The sequence below is a fragment of the Camelus dromedarius genome, chromosome 11 (assembly GCF_036321535.1).
Source record: "Camelus dromedarius isolate mCamDro1 chromosome 11, mCamDro1.pat, whole genome shotgun sequence".
NCBI lineage: Eukaryota > Metazoa > Chordata > Mammalia > Artiodactyla > Camelidae > Camelus > Camelus dromedarius.
This window is the reverse complement of record NC_087446.1, coordinates 13,342,771-13,364,050: the sequence shown is the minus strand read 5'-3', so window position 1 is coordinate 13,364,050 and position 21,280 is coordinate 13,342,771. Positions and strand designations below refer to the sequence as shown.

The following is a 21,280-nucleotide window of genomic DNA, read 5'->3' as shown; positions in this document are numbered from 1 at the left end:
GTGTGCAGTTCCAACGTGGTATTTAAAAGAAGGTGAAGAAACCTTTCTCAACACCATGTTTGATAGAAAATCAAGATGCCAGGAGTTCCTTAACAAGTACAATTCAAGTAGAGGCAGAGGAACGAGGGCTCACCCACCCACCCCTGGTTCCAGTGCAAATGCACCCCCCACACACAAATGACAGTGGTCTTAACGAGTCTGCCCAACTCTATAAAGCCTGGATTTTTCCCAGGGGTTCCCACACCTAGAAGAGCACGACACTGTGGGAAGCTCAAAATGAGAGCTCAGTAAATGTCAGTGGAGTAAGAAGGGAATGAAAATCCAGCGACGTGGACTTTCAGTTAAGCAAACTGGGGGGAGGGGGGGGAGGGGGGGGGGACAGGATCTTAGATTTCACAGGAATTCTTTCAAAGGCCACATACACTTGTTTGCAATCGTAAATACATAGATGCAGCTGCAGAAGCAGTTTAGGTGTATTTGCTTGTGTTTTTACAGATTCTGCCAACTATTTTCAGATAATTTCCAAGAGGAAGTGATCGTGTTTACTATGCTTTTTGTCATTACAGAGTTTCTTTTCTTTCCTTCCTGCCTGGTTATTTTAAAATCTATCTCTAGCCTGTCTAACCAACACACTGGCGTGGAACTACTGTCACTGGGGGCTCCTGTTTCTTCAGCTCACCTGCCCCACCCCTGTTTACTGCTTCACCCTCCCCGAGAAGCCTTCCAACACCGCTGTTCCTAACCCGGTGCTGTTTCAGATCTTGCGTGCTAGCAAATGCCGCCAGCACCCAGGGAAGTCGATACCAGCTGAACCCAAGCAGGTGAACAGACATTCTATATTTTTTCCAAACCTCTGAAAAAGATCCTGTAACTCATTCCACAGTTTACTCTCGGGAAGTCACCCCTAATGTCTGATTAGGTCAAGCCCAATTCCGTAGAATTAGATTCTCAGGAATAAAACTCAGCCAGTCCCCATGTTGTCTTTCCCTTTCTATTCCTCTCCCATCAGCATGGCTCCATCATTTTTGGCAGCTCTGAAGAGAGGATCTGAAAAAATGTATCCTGGGCAGGGGGAAAAGTGCATTGTGTATCTTTTTGATTATTGTGAAAGTGGGAAGGAAACAGGACTACCTCCTGTTGTCACTCTAGAAGCTTCCCAATTGTTACAAACCCATTTCATTGAAATGTATTATGCACCAAGCAGTCATTTTTTAAATTAAATAATTAGCAGAGTATATGTATTTTGCTGCTGTATGTTAGAAGACAGAAACTCAAGGCTGGCAGTGAATTCTTCAATCTAACCCCTAAATTATACAGTAAAGAGTATATGAATGACAGTTTTGTGTTCTGGTTTGTGTTTGCTTTGCAATGCAGTTATTTCTCTTGGTAAACGTGCACTGAACAGATATCGAAATACTTCACCCCAATAAAATGACCTAAATTAATTGCGAAGCCCTTTGTCTAATTGATAAGTTGCTTACATATATTTGTTTGGAGAACAAAAGTTTTATAGAGAAATACACATAACAATGAAAGTGATGACTTACAGTATAATAGTGGAATTTTTACAACTTGAGTAATTAAAAAGACCCTGTCAGTCAGCCACACAGTTTCTTTTACATATGCCAGTAACTTAATTGTACTCTGGTAGCATGTGATATTCAAAATTCAAGAAAAGAGGCACATGAAAAGATGCTCACTATCAATAGTTATCAGAGAAATGCAAATCTAAACTACAATGAGGCATCACCTCACACCAGTCAGAATGGCCATCGTTATAAATTCCACAAACAATAAATGCTGGAGAGGATGTGGGGAAAAGGGAGCCCTCCTACACTGCTGGTGGGAATGTAGTTTGGTGTAACTGTTATGGAAAACAGTATGGAGATTCCTTAAAAAACTGAAAATAGATTTACCCTATGATCCAGCAATCTCACTTGTCGGTATATATCCAGAGGAAACTATAATTCGAAAAGATACATGCACCCCAATGTTCGTAGCAGCAGTATTTACAATAGCCAACACACGGAAGCAACCTAAATGTCCATCAACAGCTGAATAAAGAAGTTGTGGTGAATTTATACAATGAAATACTACTCAGCCATAAAAAAGAATAAAATAATGCCATTTGCAGCAACATGGATGGACCTAGAGATCGTCATTCTAAATGAAGTAAGCCAGAAAGAGAAAGAAAAATACCATATAGTATCACTCACATGTGGAATCTTAAAAAAAAAAAAGGATACAAATGAACTTATTTATAAAGCAGAGATAGACTCACAGACATAGAAAACAAACTTACGGTTACTGGTGGGAGAGGGAGTGGGAAGGGATAAATTGGGAGTTTGAGATTTGCAGATACACACTACTATATATAAAATAGATAAACAACAAGGTCCTACTGTAGAGCACAGGGAACTATATTGAATACCTTGTAATGGCCTATGATGAAAAAGAACATGAAAAGGAATACACACACACACACACACACACAAACATATATAACTGAATCACTATGCTGTACGCCAGAAATTAACGGAACATTGTAAATCAACTATACTTCAATTTAAAAAATAATAAAAAAGACAATACACATAAATAGCTATCAGATTGTTGGGCTAAACTTGATAAAGAGTTTGAAAATCACTAAAAACTGTGGGCATGAGCATGCCTAGGGAAATTTGTTTTCTTCCCCTCTGCCATGAGACTGACATTAATGTCCCAGAGCCGGGCCACTCCTTCAGCCGGGGTCCTGCAGTGATAACCACAGGGGGCAAAGCTGCATATGAACCAGGACAGATGTGTACTGTAAGCAGAAAATAAACTCTCATTGTTAGCGAGCTACTGAGATCTCCAGGCTGTCATCACAGCACAATTTGGATGCAGCTGCTGAAACGCACAGAGACAGGCTGGGAATCCGACAATTTCAACTAAGTAAACAGCCGTGATGGTTAAAACGGATCCTCTGTTCATCTAAAGCACAAAGGCAGTTGGCAGGTGTGCATCTGAGCATTTTAAAAGACTTTTTTGGTACTCAGTTCTCGTCCGTGCAGCCATTCAACAGCGTTTGCAGAACACCTCCAGTGGGCAGGTGCCAGGGCTGCGCGGGAGTGAAGGTTCTCAGGAGCCAGCGCCAAGCAAGCGTGGGGGCCGAGCCCTGTCTGGTGCTGTTTTCCCATCACTGGGCATGGCGCCAGGCACGCGCTCTCGGTGCTCTGTAAATGTTTGTTTATTGTTGAAATACCTTTCAAAATGCATTTCTACAAAGTGCAGAGGTAATAAAAGAGAAGGAGTACTTCTGTGTGCCTGGGGAGATAAAAAGGAAATAATCCTTTGAGCAGACACAAAAGGAGTCTAGAGTCCAAGCTTCTTGGAAGGAGATACAGCACACACAGAGGCACAAGTCCTTTCACCTCGCACTTCTGATGATTTTGCCACCAGTGGTACACGTAAAGAATGCTGCAGTTGCAATCTCACTAATCAGATGTCAGAGTCCCGGAAGTTATGCTGTCCCAGTCGGGGCTGGAATCCTGGCTGATGTCAGCAGCAGCGCAGCAGACAGCTTAAGAGCCTGGGTTTGGAGGCTGAGTGCATGGGTGTGGGTCCTGCTTCTGCTACTTAGGACTGACTGTGTGATCTGTGCAAGTTGTTTAACCTCTCTGGGCATCATTCCTTCATGTATAAAATGAGAATTAGGACAGTAACGCCTTGCAGGGATGTGGGGCAGGCTTAATGAGATGTAATGTATAAAGCACTTGAACAGTTTTCTGGAACAGAGAAAATAAGCACTATATGAAGGGGTTGGCTGTTACTGAGTAGAGCTAGGAATTACCAGGGAAAGAGTCAACTCTCTTGTCTATGACTCAGTCCTGTTCAGCATTTTTATCAGTAACTTGGATGAGGAGATTGCAATCATTTTGATTTACAATTAGGGTAACATTTTACAATGGAGGAAATAACAAATTGGATGCGTGCCAGAATCAAGACTCAAAATAATCACAAGAGAACAGAACGATCAGTCAAAAGGCAACAGTATGTATTTATATAGGGATAAATGTTAAATTCTCACTTTTAAATCCAGAACTTCACTCTCACAGTGAAATGTTAGAAATGAGGGGTGGGAGTGGGGGGAGACCTACTTTAGGAGTATCAAACAGACATGGGGTGAGTAAGTCTGATTATTATAAGCTCTGTATGAATCAACAGTGTGTTGTGGCTGCCAAAAAATAAAATATAATTCCACGTCAGGCCTCATTAATTGAGTTTTAGTCTCAAGCTTGAACAACAGGGGCAAAGACGCTCGGGCCTCCCTGCTCAGGCCGGCTCAAGTCACAGGAAGATGAGCAGCACACGCAGTGGGGGCAGGTCTATTCCCAGCAGCGAAGGCAGTGTGGGCTGGAGATACCTGCGGTCTGAGGGTGAAGGACTCAGGTTCAGGTCCTAACTCTGCTCCTCCCTGGCCGTGTGACCTTAAAGACTGTTTTCTCCTTCTGTAAAATTCAGATCACATGGTCTACCTTCCTACTGAGACCACAGTGCTAAACAAGATGAGTTGGTTTTTACTATGGTAAAAAATATATATATACACATATATATGTATATATGTGTGTGTGTGTGTATATATATATATACATAGAGAGAGAGAGAGAGGATATATATAGAGAGAGGATATATAGAGAGAGGATAAAATTTGCCATGTTAAGTATACAATTTAGTGGCATTAATTAAATTGACAGTTTTGTGCAGCCACTGCCATTATCTATCTCCAAAACTCTTCCATCACCCCAAACAGAAACTCTGTAACCGTTAAGCCAGGACTCTCTTTCCCTCTCCCCCGAGTCCCCAGTAACCTCTAATCTACTTGCAACTCTATGAATGTGCCTAAGCTAGAGATTTCCTCAAATGAATTCCTGACAACCAACCATGTTTGGAAGTGAAATGGGATGCTTCAGAGGGGATGATGTCCACGGTCACCAGAGTTGTGAGAAGTAGAGAACGGAAGATCCTTTCCAAAAATGTGGCAGGGATTCACTTTGGGTTGGAGTAAATGATGAGAAGATGTACCCCTGATTTGATTCCCCCTTCCATGCGTAAGGGCTAGTTCTGGCCCCGCTTTATCCCACATGAAACGGAGGCAAGAGCTCTTCAGTAAGCAGCCCAAGGTCATACACCAAGTCACGACGAGAACTATGCATAGAACTCAAGTCTCCTGACGCACAGCCCTGCCCTGCATTCTGTCCCCTGACGGGGCTGCACTCTGTGACCTACTTGTCCTCCAGGCCCTGTAGTTTTCCTCCCAAATACCCTCAGGGCTTTGTTTGATGGCTGCATAAACTGTCTTCAATGAAAAGTGATTTAATAACATCAAATTCTTAACTTTATTGCCACGATCATAAAGGTTTGTTAGGAGATGAATTGGCAAGCATGAAAACACTGTGAATGACCACTGGAGAACAGACCCTCAAGTTTATATCATAAAGTATGGCCATTTGCTCGTCAGGCTTTGAAAGAACACTGAAATGAATTCCACACATATTCCTCAGCATACTGGAGAAGCCACAGTCATCATTTCTTCTTAAAAAAAAAAAAAAAGTACAGATTTTGAAACCTAAGAAAGCTTTAAATTCTGATGTAATCTGTCTTAATATGGAACCAGACACAAATGTATACAGAAAAGACTCAGCTGGGGTAAGATTCCAGATTCACTGTTTTGTTTTTTAAGACTCCAGATTTATCATCGGACTTAACGCCTAAAGAGAAAGCCAATATGTTCTTTTAAAAACAGACTACAAAACAAATCTCTTATTTAATTATAGAGTATAAGAAATATTTTTCAGAGTAAACAGAAAACAGAAGTCAAAAGCTCTACTAAAAAGTAAATTTTTACCAAATATCGAGTCCAGTATTTAGCAGTTCATTCAAAGGTCAATAAAATTTCCCTATGGAATTTATTCAAAATACCACTTCCCATATTTACATGCACCGCCACCCCCATTTGTATCCTAAGATGTCTGCCAGTAAAGACAAGTTTTTTTCTTCAGTAATTTGTCCTATAAAAAAATGAAAGGAAAGCTTAGAAGCCAATGGAACAATTAAATTCAACCTATAAATATATTAAAAGAAGTCTGGTTTTAGAGTTTCATGAGTCAAAAATAAATGCAAAGACATAGCAAAAATCAATCACAATTGACCTGTCATCTCTCACTGTATTGGTTATAAATGTACAGAGACATGTATATGAGCATGTAAGTGTCATCTGTTCCACAAAATAAGAAATCCAGAGGCAAGTGGGCCAGACCAGGAGCAGCTGCTGGAAAGCTGGACTCTTTGCTCTTATTCTTCATAACGTGTGGATGCCTCGCTTCACGCATCTCACTGCAAAGTTGCAATACAGCTTTTGCACTCCTGACATCAAGCCACATCTATCCACTCTATCCACTTCTTTGCCAGGACAAAAGTCGTGGAGACAGGAGCAGGTGGTTCTTATATCAGGAAAGCAAAAGTTTCCCCAGAACCCGCCAGCTGACAGTGCCTCCAACATCCAGGATGTAAAGTCAGAATCATGCAATTTCATCCTCCTCTTAAACTTGATCTGATTCTCCATCATCCATCAGGTATTTCTCTGTGTCTGTGGGTTCCCCTTCCCCACAATCTCATGTCCATTCCCTCCCCTCTTCTCCACTAATTCTCCCGCTGCCCAAGCTCTTTCCATGCCTTGTATAGACGGATGCAGTAATGTCCAATTGCTAACCCTTCCTCCATCTTTGGCTTTTATCCAGTCAGTCTCCCACGCAGTCCTGAAACTGGTCTTTTTAAAACACCAATGTGACGGTTGCTCTTCCACTGCACACAGAAGAAAGTCTAAAACCTAGCATGCTACAAAAGCACAGCATGATCTGACTGCCCCTCTTCCACTTTACCTACCCCTGTTCCCCCAAAGGCATTCTCCAAGTATATGTAGTTCCTTATACTTCTTCCAGCTGGCCATAACATTTCAAATCTTACTGCCTCTGAACATGCTTTACTTTCTCTGAAATCTCTTTCCCTAGGCTTCACTTATCTGGACAATTCCTACTCCTATTTTAAAAATTCAGCTCCAACTTTCCTCTGTGAAGGCTTTTCTCTCTCCACGTCTTATCTCCATTCCCACAGGTCCAAGCATCATACGGTGCGTGTGTGTGTGTCATCATGGCACTTACTACGTTACATCCAATTATTTACACACATATTGGTCTTTCATAGTAGTCACTGAGTTGCCTGAAGGCACAAACAAAGACGTAACTATCTTTGATCACTCATGCTTAGTACATGGCTGGTGATTAATAAATCCCTGTTGAATAAATGAAAGAATACATAACTGAAATGGTGGTAATCTTATGGATGAAATCTAAGACATTGAAAAGGGTAACACCACGATAGAAGAGTGATAAGCAATTTTGTGGCAGGAAGATTCTGCAGCCCCTCAAACAATATTGTTTATTTCAAGGAGAGGAGGTAGGTAGTCACATAAGTGAATTCTCCAAGTAATTGAACTGTTACCTTTTAAGTTGTGAAAAACTGATACAAATACTAAAATATAGTTGGTAAAATTTTCCTAAAAGTTCATTACACATTTCCTCGCCTTTTAAGGAGACTATCTCGAACCAAATTTAGCTCTTTTGATGACTCAGTGTCACCATTATGAAACTCAATTATTGTTGGGGTAGGAAGACTGTCTGCTCCTCCACTAAATGGTTCCAGACTGTTAACCATTTAGTTCTTCGCTAATTTCCTTTCTCTTTCACCATTAGGATGTAATCTAGCATCTTTAGCTGTTCTAACCGTGTAAGCCTTCAAAATCAGAGAATCACAAAAGCATAAAACTTGAGAGCTTAAAGGAATCTTCGACATCATTTCATCTATCAATCTACTGAATTGTACAGATGAGAAAACTGAGCCTCTCAGTCAGTGAGCATTCCTTTCCTAATCGATTGCTTTTGACTTCTGTTTTAATGGCTCTCACACTGTGTTCCAAAGAGCACTTACTGAGTTTTAGTTCTGGCCATCGTGTCCACCTTTCTCTAAAATGCTAATAAGGGCCAATTTGATTTGGAAATACATGCCACAGAGAGGGGAGGGTATAGCTCAAGGGGTAGAGTGTGCGCTTAGCATGAACGAGGCCCTGGCTTCAATCTCCAGCACCTCCTCTAAAAATGAAGACACAAATAAAATACATAAATTACCTCCTCCTCAAAAAAATACGTACTACAGGACAAACATACTTTGAACTTAAAATGTGGATATACTTGTTCAGTATCAGAAGTACAACATATTTATTTTATTTAACAATAAAATCCCTTCTTTTTAGTTACTTTTGTGTTCCACTGCTTTACTCATTAATCAGATCTCTAGTGTTTATTCATTCAACACCTGACTCAGCTTCCAATCAGTGAATAACCAGGTTATTCGCTGATTAGCTGTTTCTACCTAGGTTGTTAGAAATTTATAGAAAATTAGAAAATAATTAATGAATTAAATTAATTTGTTAGTAAATTAAATAATTAAATAACAAATTAAATTGATTTACTAATTAAAATTGAATAAATAATAAGTTGATTAAATTGATTTATTATTAAATTAAATAATTAACTAATAAATTAATTTATAGAAAATAACAAAGAAAGAAGAACACATACATTTACTAAGGATGCACAATTATGCAGATATGATCCTTATCAAAAAAATCCTGAAGACAGATAACGTTTTCCTCATTTTACAGATGAGGAAACCAAGAGGAAGCAGTTCCACAATGTACCGTCACGTAGTCAGTAAGTGGCAGAGGAAAGATGGACCTCTGATGCCCGATGCCACCTGGTTGCTGCTTTAAGGAATTCATTATCTATAAAAGGAGAAAGGTACACATTCAACTAACTCTAACAGTGTGATAAGAGGAACCAGAGCCATGGTTCCGAACAGGAAGTAACTGATTCTCCCTGCAAAGGTGAGAGAAGCTTACCCAGCGGCCTTTGAGGCAAATCTTACTAACAGTCATAAAGATAGTAAGAACAAATACTTTTATAGGAATTACTGTGGGGAAGGCACATGCCAGGTCATTGCTAACCTCACAGTAGCCTCATTATTTCTCCCTTCTACAAAGGGAACTGAGGCACATAGCTCAGAGCGACACAGCCAGGACCACACATGCTAGGAAGTGGCTAGTTCCAGGCTTGCTTCTTGAACCACTGTGGTGTGCGAACTCCTAGAAGTGGGCAAAGGTGAAGGTGTCCCCAGGTGAGAGAAGAGGAGAGAGACGGGGCAGAGGCAGGGACATGTCTGAGAAGCAGAGAGTAACCTGAGGTGACTGAAGCAGCTGGACCAGAAGTGAAAACACTTAAATCAAGTCAAGTCACCACCACCCCTCCATCACTGGCTGCTTGGTGAATTTACGAGAAATGTAAAGCCTGCTCACTCTCTCCGGCATCAACACACACCGCTCTCCTCCTCTGCCCAGCGCCCTGCCACACTGGCTGGCCTTTCAGTTTCTCCAACTCACCAACCTCTTTCTTGCCTCAGAACCTATGCACGTGGTGGTGTCTCATTCTGAAACTCTGTTCCCCTCCCTTTTTACCCAGCTAACTCTGGAATGTCCTCTGGTCTCCACCTCATTGTGACTTACTCATACAGGACTTCGAAACGCCCCACCTTGTTAAAGTATCTCATAGTGGCTTCCCCGGCTGTTCTTTGTAGCATTTACCTCACTGCGTAACTATCCATCTGATGGTGTGACAACAGACTGTGTGCTCCCTGAAGGCATGGGTCGTGTCTGTCTTTTTACCCTAGCTCTTTGGGTAAAAATAGCAGAAGTCAAAGCTGGAATTGGAAAGGCATGGTCTTTATCCTATGGGCAATAAGGAGGTAGAGACATTTAATCAAGGATTGTGACAAAATCAAATAGAGACTTCAAGTGAAACAAGACCTAGTGGAGGGTAGGTGATGTATGAGAGAAAGGCCAAGGCTGACAGACCAGCTGAGGGTCACGTCAACAATCGGGGTGAGAAGCAGTGAGGGCCTCCAACCAGAGGAACGAACTCAAGACATCACAGGTGGTGTGGCTGGATTTATTCATTAGACGATCGTGTGTGTGTGTGCGTGTGTGTGTGTAGCCTGCTCTGTGAACTCTTAGCCACTCAGGACAATAAAATAAAGTATTAAAAAGTAAACCTGTACAGAAAAGCACTTTACTCTCCAGAAGAGGAAAAATTCTAACAGTAAAGACTGACCACTCCTCCCAGCCTTTGGACCCAAAGGGAATCAAAGAAAACATAAGCATTTCCCAGGGACACGTCCTCTTCCAGGAAAAGCCAGTGAAGGCGAAGATGAAGGACAGCTGGATGAAAAGACAGACCACAGAGAAGTTTTCCAGGAGTGGAATGGGGATTTCAAAACATCCTCGGGAAGGGGGCATAACTCAGGGTTTGCTGGGAAAGGATCAGCCCAGGAGAGGCTGAGAGACAAAATGGTAGAGGGAGGGTGAGTGTGACCTTTCCTAGACTGACAAGTGTGGAATGGAAATCTACACACTGTGCCGAGACTGGGAGCGTCCGGGGCGGGAGACACAGAGCCGGAAGGCCGGGCGGGAAGGCTGCGACTCATAGCAGCCAGGCCAGGTTCCCTGAGCCCGTGGCGTGAAGTCACCACAGCAGCACCTCCATGGCATCCTTCTTGGGTGCAGAGGGAGTGGTGGCTGCATGGGGACAGCCCCTCCGTGGCAGGTGTGGCTGCTGGTGGCTGCTCTGGCCCCTGCACGTTCTCTTCCTGAGCATAACTCCACTCGATAAGGCCTCAACAAAGCTGAGACTCCAATCGTCTTTGTCTTTGACGTTTTAAATAACACCCTTTTCTTAAAAATGGAAACCTCTTGGTACCTGTCCTCCCCAATTTCCTGCGTTTGAGTGAAACGGAAAGGTTACTTCAAATATGAAGTTCATCTTATCAAGAGCCTCTGGGCAGCTCTACAGTAGGTCTATTTTTATATCCTCTTTAGCAGTAGTAAAACGTGTCCTCAGCGTAGATGGCACCGAGGAGCTGCCACTTTTCACACCTCCAACCAGCACTCTTGTTTCCTCTTGCAAATGTCATGGTAACAGAGTCAAACTCCAAACTTCTGTTTTACCAAAGGCACTAAAATCCTGTCTTGAGCTCTTCTGAGTTGTGACAGGACACCCCCACTTCTATGGACACCTCAGTAGTTTGCAAACAGGACAGCGAGATGATGGATAGTAATTGGGTATCCATTCTGAAGTAGGACTGATGGCTTAAAGGTACCGCTAGGCTAAAGCTGACAAAGTCGTTACGTATACCTAGGGTGAGCTCTTTTCAGATACTTCTCACTGTTTCAGGGAGTTGTCCTTCTTGATTGGGTACTGAGGCTATTCAGAGTTCACGTCCTGACGGGAGGCAACCCTACTTGGGGGAGTTAGCTTTACAAGACTCAGTGCCTGAGTTGGGAGGGAGGGGGAAGTCATTAAGATGACCACCAGCTGGGCAGGATGCGGCAGGGGGCGCCTGTCTGCCTGTACCTGCAAACTCAAGGTCGGTCACTCACATTCTGAAACCAGCTCCTGGTCCAGGGCTGGAAGCATAAAGGATCACGTGGTTCCAGCAGTGGTGGGTTCAGTATCGAACTGTCCCGACTGCTGGTGCCTATTCCCTGCGGCTGCGCTACCATCTCCCAGAAAAACATACCCCCACTTCTCAACCTTTTTATTTCATCCCATCTCACTTTCTGCAGGGCGTGTTCCCTTTTGCCTCATTTACCCTCTGGATTCAATGTTTCCTTCTTCCCCAGCAGTTTGAGTCCGTTCCAGTCTCATTTCTCCGTACCCATCCCTGCTTCCCTTTCAATTACTCAGCTCCTCCCCAAACTCTTTTTCCAGTCAAGGCAAAACTTCTTGAAAAAGTAGTCTGCCCTTATTCAAGCCTTCATGGCCTGATAGAAAATGATTTCAAACCCTGTGCTTTAACAAGACAGCAACTAAACTCTTCCCACAAAGATCCTTTACAGACTCCTAACTGTCAAAACTGACTTCTCAGCAGTCCATCCTGATCACGCCTTTCTCCTGTGACTGAAAACACTATGCTGCACACCGGAAACTGACACAACACTGTAAACTGACTATACTTCAATTAAAAACAGGGTTAAAAAGAAAAAAAGAGAAATATTGGCTGAGATTATAAGAATGAATTAAGTTACTTTAATTCTCATGAAAAAAAGAAAAACACTATGCTGTACTCCAGAAACAAACACACTGTAAATCAACTAAACATCAAACAAACAAACAAACAAACAACAACAAAAACACCCCCCCTTCCAAGTCTTTGGACTTTCCTCTCAATACCTGGCCTTTCATTCTCCATCTCCTTCCCCTGCACCTTCAACACAGGGGATCCCAAGATTCTGCCCACGGTTCTCACTCCACGTGTTCCCAGGATGCGTTCTTTCTCTTTCCCTCATCTGCAGCTGGTGTGCTCGTGTTTCCCAGATCTGTGTAGCACAGACCTTGACCTCTTGCTCCTGAACTACCGGTCTGTACTTCTAACTCTTTCACGCGTCTTCTGGATATCGTGTGAGACCCTCAAATTCAGCACAGTCAGAGCTGCACTATCCTCTTCGCACACTCAGCCACATTTGACACATCCCTTTTCCTCATCACTCACATGGTCGTTAAGCTCTGTTGACTGCAGCTCTAAATGTCTTTCTGATAGACCCTTCCGTGCGCTACTTCTGTTACTACTACTACCCTCAAAATGCTTTACCAGGACGGACCTTTCTGAGTTCTTGATCTGGGCAGACTCTCCACCTCTCTGAGCCTCAGTTTCTTCATCTGTGAAATGGGGATGACCATCTCTGACTTGGGAGCACTAAAAGGGGTGATGGGGGTGGAAGCCCCTCCCCACCCCACTGCACTGTACCCATCCCAGGGTCACCCTGATCACCCGCACAGTACAATGGTGTCAACAGGAACCACACTTTCAGGCTATTTAAGCTAAGAAGTAAATGTCACTGGCAACATTATTATCATCATTACATTTCACATCAATATAAGAGAGGGCAAGCAAATGGTTAAGAGAGGGGTTTTACTTTATATGAAAAGTGTCCGTTTCACTTAAATATGTCAAAAGGTGTCTTTAAGATGCAGTTTTCTGCATATAAATCAATAAAAAATGTTAAAAAAAAAAGATGCAGTTTTCTCATCTGTCAAATGGGGCAGGTATTTAGAACTATTGTAAGAAATTTGGTGCTCGAAACAAAACATTATTCACAATGGTTGGCACATGCTAGCCACTCAAAAATATTTTTTTTCACTCAGTCCTCTCCTCCTCCCACCTCTGAGCTGGAGCTCCCTGCCTTCACCCCACCGGTCCGCTCCCGTGCACACGCAGCTCGCAGCCCAGTTACTTTCTAAATCAGAGTCTACTCAGGTCAGTCTTTGGTTCCAAAAAACAAAAAAACAAAAAACAAAACTTTCCACCAATTTTCATTGCCCGTATGACAAAGACCATTTCCTGAGTATGGCATTTATGATCCTTTAGAAACCTAACCCCAGGCTACCTTTCCAGCTTACAGACTTACCGTTCTTGATTATATAACCTGTACACCTAACGTACCTTACACCGTCAAGCTTGGCTTCTTTACGGCAGCCACCCCCACCTTCAAGGTCTTCCTCCCTCTCATTTCTAGCTGATGAAGTCGTACTCACATTTGCATAAGCATCTGTTTCCCCCAATAGAGTCTAATTCCTTGGAAACAAAAGCCCCTCCTTATTGTCCTGGCACACTGCAGTCGCTGATTCATTCATTCACCAAGCACTGTTTAAACTGAGAACCAGGCGTGGTGCTAAGTACCAGGGATACAAAGCCAAAGAAGACATGGTGCGCACCATTAACCATAGACAGTCTGGCTGGGGAGACGGGCACACCAGCAAGTCCAGCCGAGGGTGACGGGTGAGAGGACAGAGCACCGGCTCTCCATCCCGGTCATATATTAGAATCCCTGGAATCACTTTTTTACAATGTTAATATTGCCTAGGTTCAACCACCAAAGATTCTAATTTAATTGGTCTGTGGTGCATTTTTTAAAAAACTCTTTTGGCATAGTTACGAGTGCAAGGATTGCAAGTCTCTGAGAAAGGGCCTTATACCGAACACGAGAGATATACGTTGTAGCTGGCACTTTAAGTTGTTCCACAGATTCTGCCCCCTTTCCATACACGGTTCCTCCACATGACTTTGGAGACATTGCCTATCTCCATCTCAAACATACCAGGAGAGACAGGTTTCTTTCGGCCTTTGGACACTGCTGTGTCTGGCTGTGACATCTGGAACCACAGCAACCATAATGTATCCATGAGGGGAACCATCTGGAGGTAAAACTGAGATCTAGAAAGGAGTGGCATTCTTGCTGACACTGTTAAGCTGTTGTCTCAAGCTACTCCACTGTTGATCTACCTGTGCATTTTCGGATGGATGAAATAATAAATTTCCTAATTGCTTATGCTACTTGGAGTCAGTTTTCGGTTGACCTAGAGCAGATAGCATCCTAAATAATACACAAATAAATGAAACTTGGAGATCAAGGAAAGCAGCCCAGCAAAGGTGACATCCGAGAAGAGTCTTCAGCAAGGCAGTCATGAAGCAGGAGGAGCAAATATAAAGGCATGGGTATAAAAGTGTTAGAGATTCTTGGAATTTCACACAGTTCAGAATGGCTATGGCAAAGAATATGAGTATGAAGGTGCGGCTGGAGGGGAGGGAGTCTGAGGCGAGAATCTGAGGAGGCTTGGATGCTGTGAATTAGAATACGGCCACCAAACCTTTGCAGCTCCTTCTATTAAGAAGCAGAGTCTAGGGGGGAGGGTAAACTCAGTGGTAGAGCATGTGTATAGCATGCACGAGGTCCTGGGTTCGATCCCTAGTACTATTAAATAAATAAATAAATAAATAAATAAATAAATAAATAAATAAATAAATAAATAAATAAATAACCTAATTGCCGCCCCTCCACCGCCCCCCCCCCAAAAAAGAAAAAAAGAAGCAGTCTATTACCATATGATCCAGCAATCCCACTCCTGGCCATATATCCATAGAAAACTGTAATTCTAAAAGACACATGCACCCCAATGTTCACAGCAGCACTATTTACAATAGCCAAGACATGGAAACAAGTTAAATGTCCATCAACAGATGACTGGATAAAGAAGATGTGGTATATATATACAATGGAATACTACTTAGCCATAAAAAAGAATGAAATAATGCCATTTGTAGCAACATGGATGGACATAGAGATTATCATACTAAATGAAATAAGTCAAACAGAGAAAGACAAATATTATATGATATCGCTTATATGTGGAATCTAAAAAAATGGTACAAATTCTATTTACAAACCAAAAACAGACTCATGGACACAGAAAACAAACTCTGGTTATCAAAGGGGAAGGGGTGGGGAGGGATAAATTAAGGGTTGGGGATTAACAGACACACATTCCTATACATAAAATAGATAAACAACAAGGTCCTACTGTATAGCACAGGGAAATATATTCAATATCTTGTAATAACATATAGTGGAAAGGAATCTGAAAAGAAAAAAAATATGTACATATGTGTATGTATAACAATCACTTTGCTGTACCTGAAACTAACATTGTAAATCAACAACACTTCAATAATAAAAAAAAAATTTTTTTAAAGAGGAAGAAGAAGGAGGAATAGGGTCTATTTCAACACCCATGAATCTGGCTGGCTTCATGACTTGCTTTGACCAACAGAACATGTCAAAAGTGATGTTATGTGAGTTCCACAGCTGGGGGCTGGCTCTCCTTAAATGCTGTCTTGGGGCTGCCATGCTGTAAGGAAGGCAGTCTAGCCTGCTGGAGGATGAGAGGCCGGTGGAGGAGAGCTGAGGTGCTTCAGCTGAGCCAGTACCAAGTGCTGGGCATGTGAGGGAGGAGGCCACCCCGGACCAGGCAGCTCGTCCAGCCATCATCTGACGGCACATGAGCCCCGGAGGGACCAGCAGGTGGACTTCCAGCCAACCCACAAAATCATAAGAAGTAATCAAGGACTGTTAGTCAGCCATGAGATTTAGGGTGGCTTGGTACACAACAAATACATCTGATGACTTTACTCTGAAAACTGTGAGGGGTAACCTGATCAGGCTCACGTGTAGGACGATCGCTTTGGCAGCAACACCAAGAATGTACTGGAGTGGGGCACAGGGTGGAGGCAGAAGACTACTGTGTCTATTGCGCTGAGAAAGAATGTGAGTGTGAACTAAAAGTGTGGCAGAGGGAAGGTGAGGAAGAGTTAATCCAGGGGTAAAATCAACATGATGGTGAGTACCAGTCGTAGAGTATAAAGCAGAAAAGTGAATTAAGAATTACTCAGAGTTTCTGGACTAGCTAGATGAGTGGACAATAGGCCATTCACTAAGAGAGGGACTATGGGGGGAGAAAGGTGAGACACGGTAGTGTAACAGCCAAGATGAGATGTACAGCATGGAGCTGTGAAAACTCTGAATGTCTGATGAATAAATCCCTATCATTAATCTGGGTGCCTACTGAAATACTCTACTCCAGGAGCCATTGTTATTGGGCATAATCTGAGTTCTCTCTAAGTCGAGTTTTCATGGTGTGAACTCATTTTATGGATACTTGGTCAGAATAAAAGGAAAAGAAAAGGTAAGATTTGACATTGTCCAAAATGCTGATAAATCTGCACACTGTTCAGTGTACGTGCATCAATCTGTAATTTGCAGGGAACGTTATTAGTATACAATGTTCCTGCCTAAAGGCACTTTCTTAGTGTATCCAGAGGGTAAACTCCATGACACAAGTTCTCCCTTTTTTCTTTTTGGCCGACAGATTTTTTTCACACGACTCCCATCCTGCAAAGAAGGGGTTTCCCTCACTCCATGCTGGACAGAGTTGAGTCCATCTCCAGGCTGTATATTTCATCAACTGAGCACCATCTATGATTTACGAATAGAATACGCTACAGAGGCTACAAATAATTAAAATATGCAGATGTAAATATTGGCTTACCTTTGAAACTGATTAAAATAGCAAGTAAACGGCTGGGAACCAATCTCATCCTTCCAGTACTGTTGCCAGTTCATCACACTTTCCAAGTTCTTCTGATTTTCTCTCTTACAGGGAGGGATATAGGAGCACTAACAAAACAGAACACAGAAAGCAAACCTATTATTCTATAGAATATTGAAATATAGTCCTTTTTAAACAGAGAGATGGCATTACGTGGATAGTAAATCTAATTCTGACCTACTTAATTTTTAACACAATCAAACTGAAACTGCTAAACTTGTATTTTCAGATATCAAATTTGGTGCACTTATAGAAAGTATTCCAGTAATAAAAATACAGCCAGAAATAACTTTCAGTCATTACAGTATAAAGATATTTTATAAACAGTTATAATGTATCAGTGAATTGAACGTATGCTATACTCTGAAAGCATGAGGGCTTGCTGATCAACCAAATGGGCTTAAAGAAAAAGTTTATTTGTCCCCCGTTTCTAATGGACCTTGGTATTTTTCCTCTTCCACTTTTACCTAACAGATCAAGCAGAGAGCTCTCCTCTGACACTGCTCTCAACCACTAAAACACTCCAGGCTCCTTCTCTTACATTCTTTTGCACAAACAAAATCAACAGAAAAGTTCTTCTCACGTATATAAAATTGATGCATTTGGCTAATGGATGACCTTTCCTGGCCCTGCCTCTGACAGAGCAGTTCTCTCTGAAGAGAATTTATTACCCTAAGCAATATACACTCAGCAGAATCAGAAAACTGCCCTTAACCCTAGACGTGAAAATTACCCCTTAGCATTCTAATCCATTTCCTCCAGGTTGGTCTTTGATAATGATGATGATCACGGAGACGAGGCCGGCTCCCGGTCACTGAGCACTCACGATGCCAGACACGGTGATAAGTGTTTAACAGGCCTGACCTCCTGCACTTCCGACAACAAGCCTTTAGTGAGCCCCATTTTACAGGGGAGGAAACTGAGACTTTGGTCAGCTCTACGACTGGGACTAGAGTCTGCTGATTCATCACATTCCAATCTCAGATGTTTAACCGAGGTGTCTGCTATTAAGGAGCAGGGAAAAAATTCATTAGCTTTATAGTATAATTTGAGCTGCGTTATTTTACAGAATATAACTTGTCAGTACCTTCTCACTATTTTCTGGTAAAGTACAAACTTTTTAGCGTGATGGACAAAGCTCTTCGTGATCTGGTCCTTGCCTGTCCTCGTCCTCACTTAAGTCTTGGATGTGGTCGTACAAAAGCCTCTGTTCCCAGCTCTGCCACATGCTGCCTCACCTACCTCGTGCTGTTCTGTCTTCTTTTAATGCCCTTAGTCCCCTTCTTTCTTTTTTTTTTTGGTGGTGGTGGGTGGGCGGAGAGAGATAATTAGGTTTATTTATTTATTTGTTTGTTTGTTTATTTAATGGAGGTACTGGGGACTGAACCCAGGACCTCATGCATGCTAAGCACGCACTAACCACTGAGCTGTACCCTCCCACCTGGTCCCCTTCTTCCAAGTTGCAGTTCTGGGCGTCTGTCTGGGGGAGCCTTCTCTTTCTTACTCCACAGTTTAGTCCCCTGCACTTGCGTTGCCACAGATGTTGCACCCGGCACTAACACAGCTGGAATCACCCAGTACCCTATTTCTCTGTTTAATGTCAGCCTCCTCGGTTTGCTGGCAAGCTGGGACAAACACTATTTTTCTCTCTTCTGTATCTTTACTCTTAGGGCTATGCCTGCTAACAGTGAAGTTCCAAAAATGTCGGTAGAATTAATTAATAACAACACACTTAGATAGATTTTTATTCAAGATGATGAAGCTATTTCCGCATCTCATATGAGGGTAAACATCTTAATAAACCAATATAAACACATTTTAAATTTTAGTGAATTTGGTTATTTTCTATTATATGTAAGAAACTCAAAACATGTTATGCAAATATTGTCTCAATGACGGAATCACTGCATATTTATCCTCTGCCTATAGTTTCACTTCTATTAATAACAATAACACAAAGCTAAAAAACTCTGTGACGTTACGAATTTTGAGTTCTTCCAAAGTAGCGGTTGGGCTTAGAAGCAATGGAGACCATTAGACCAGGCTACCGTCGTGGTATTTGTTATATGTTTGAGCTTGAGTAAATTATTTCCTTTTTCTGGATTTCATTTTTTCTAATCTGTTAAATCTCCAAACTAATTTCTAGCTCCACATCTCTATGATTCTTTTCTCAGAGGTCTGCCAAGAAAGGACTCAGCAGAAGGCAGGACTACAAACCTTGCTGCAGTATTTTTCCCAGGAGTGATCCCTGGAGAGATGGCTGGGGAGGCTGAAGACACCACCATTGCAGGCAGCAAGAAGGATGCGTGTGGTAGGTCTTGACCTGGGGACCTGTATCTGCATTAGGAAAATGTTCATAAGGGGCTTCTGATTTTCCTTTTGCTTATTTCCTCTAATGTGCTGGACATTTCCTTTCCTTCTATTAAATATTCTTTTTCTGTATCATGGTCAATTAGTTTATAAAGCGAGAGTTGGTGCCAAATGAATGGGCTCTTTGTAGGAAGGAGAAATTTCTAGATTTGCAGGCAGAAGCCGTGAGGTGTGAAATCTGAAAAATTCATCAGAGCTCTTTTTACAATGGGCATACAAAAGGTTCGCGAAACATACAAGAGGTGTACTCAACATTTTAGGGAGTTAACAACCTACAACCAGGTGTAATTAAAGGAGATTTTAAAATGCGGCAAGTCAACCAGTTCGAATTCTTTACTATTCAGTTTGGGGGTGGGGGTAGTGGAGAAATGGATTTAAAAGAAATGTCTCTACTGAATGACACCCATATGATCTGACCAGGGGAATCACACCTATATGGGTCTGAAAAAGACAGACAAAAACTTTCACTGAGTGTACAAAGTTTTGTACTAGGTATGCTGTGATTTTGTGTTGGACACAAGGAATGTTTCTTGCCTTTAGGAAACTCTGAGCTGCCATGGACGGATTTTTGGAAGCAAAGTACCCTTTCACATTGGGCAAAATAACCTGTGATCCAAATTCAAGTGTTTTTCATGCACTGCATTCTTTCCAAAGAGGATCATAGATTAAATAATGAGCTTATGACACTCCAGCAACTTCTAAAACACATCGGCTTGAAAGGAAAATTGTTAAAAGGCTAAACTTTATGCGCTTAAAAATCATTATTGTTTATACCATTTTTTGACAAATGCTTAATAATTTATTAGAGATTTTTAAAATTCCTAAAATGTATAATTCAGCATGTAACAAAGATTAAAATAAGAAATTAAGCACATCATTTTGTTATATTAAAGTTCTGGCAAAAGTTTGGGCTTCCTCCAATGTCCTTTTTTGTTTTGTTTTGTTTTGTTTTTATTTTTAATTTTTTTAACTCCTTTATTGTGGTATGTTATATCTTGATTGTCCACTTAGTTTGTCTTTAAAATTTCTGTGAAGCCTAACTCAGATTCTCCCTAGATTCCTTCTCAATTTTACTTGTAGTAGATCAGTGTAGATTGTTAGAATTTTCAAATAAGCTATAAATGAAAATTCAAAGCAGTGTTCTCCAACAAAAGCTATCAATCATAGAAACTTTCCTTTCCAGGTTGTTCAAGCCTGATGGTTTCCAGGCACCATAATGGCTCTTCCATGAATGTCCCTCCTTTGGGGGAAGGGCACAAATAATAATGCACATCATATGATGATGATCATCATTATCATCATCATGGCCAACATTTATTAGACATCACATTAATCCAAGTCTCACTTAATTCAAATGAACAACTATTAAAATCATCCCCATTTTACAGATGAGGAAACCGAGGGACAAAAGGGTTTAAGAACACTTTCCTTAGGTTACAACAGCAAAAGGAATAGCTGGGATTCAAACCCCAGAATATTCTCAACCACTGCACCTCACTGCCTCCTATGTCTCTATCTTTAGGGCTTCCCAGTTTTCTCGCCTTGGAGTCCACTGATTTGGGGGTAAGGGAGATGTCCTGACTTCTGCAACCCTCTCTTGGAGAACCAGGGTAATGTTTCTTTGGGACTGGAATTGGTGTAGTCCTCCTGAGGACTGATAAGCAATCTGTTGCAGCCCTTTGTTTTCCGGTACATTGCAAGAGAAATGCATTGGAAGTCTTTGTTTGTTCCCTCCTGTCTCAATTTGGCTTCAGGGTTGGTTT

The 21,280-nt window shown here is 41.9% G+C and overlaps 1 protein-coding gene across 1 annotated transcript in view; it reads right to left on the bottom strand.

Moving 5' to 3' along the window:
• Positions 1-21,280, bottom strand: part of KCNMB4 (potassium calcium-activated channel subfamily M regulatory beta subunit 4) — a 54,099-nt gene that overhangs the window by 11,414 nt on the left and 21,405 nt on the right. Inside the window, exon 2 of the mRNA XM_010986398.3 lies at positions 17,088-17,215. Coding sequence (XP_010984700.1) covers positions 17,088-17,215 — 128 coding nt within the window. The remainder of the gene's footprint in view (positions 1-17,087; positions 17,216-21,280) is intronic.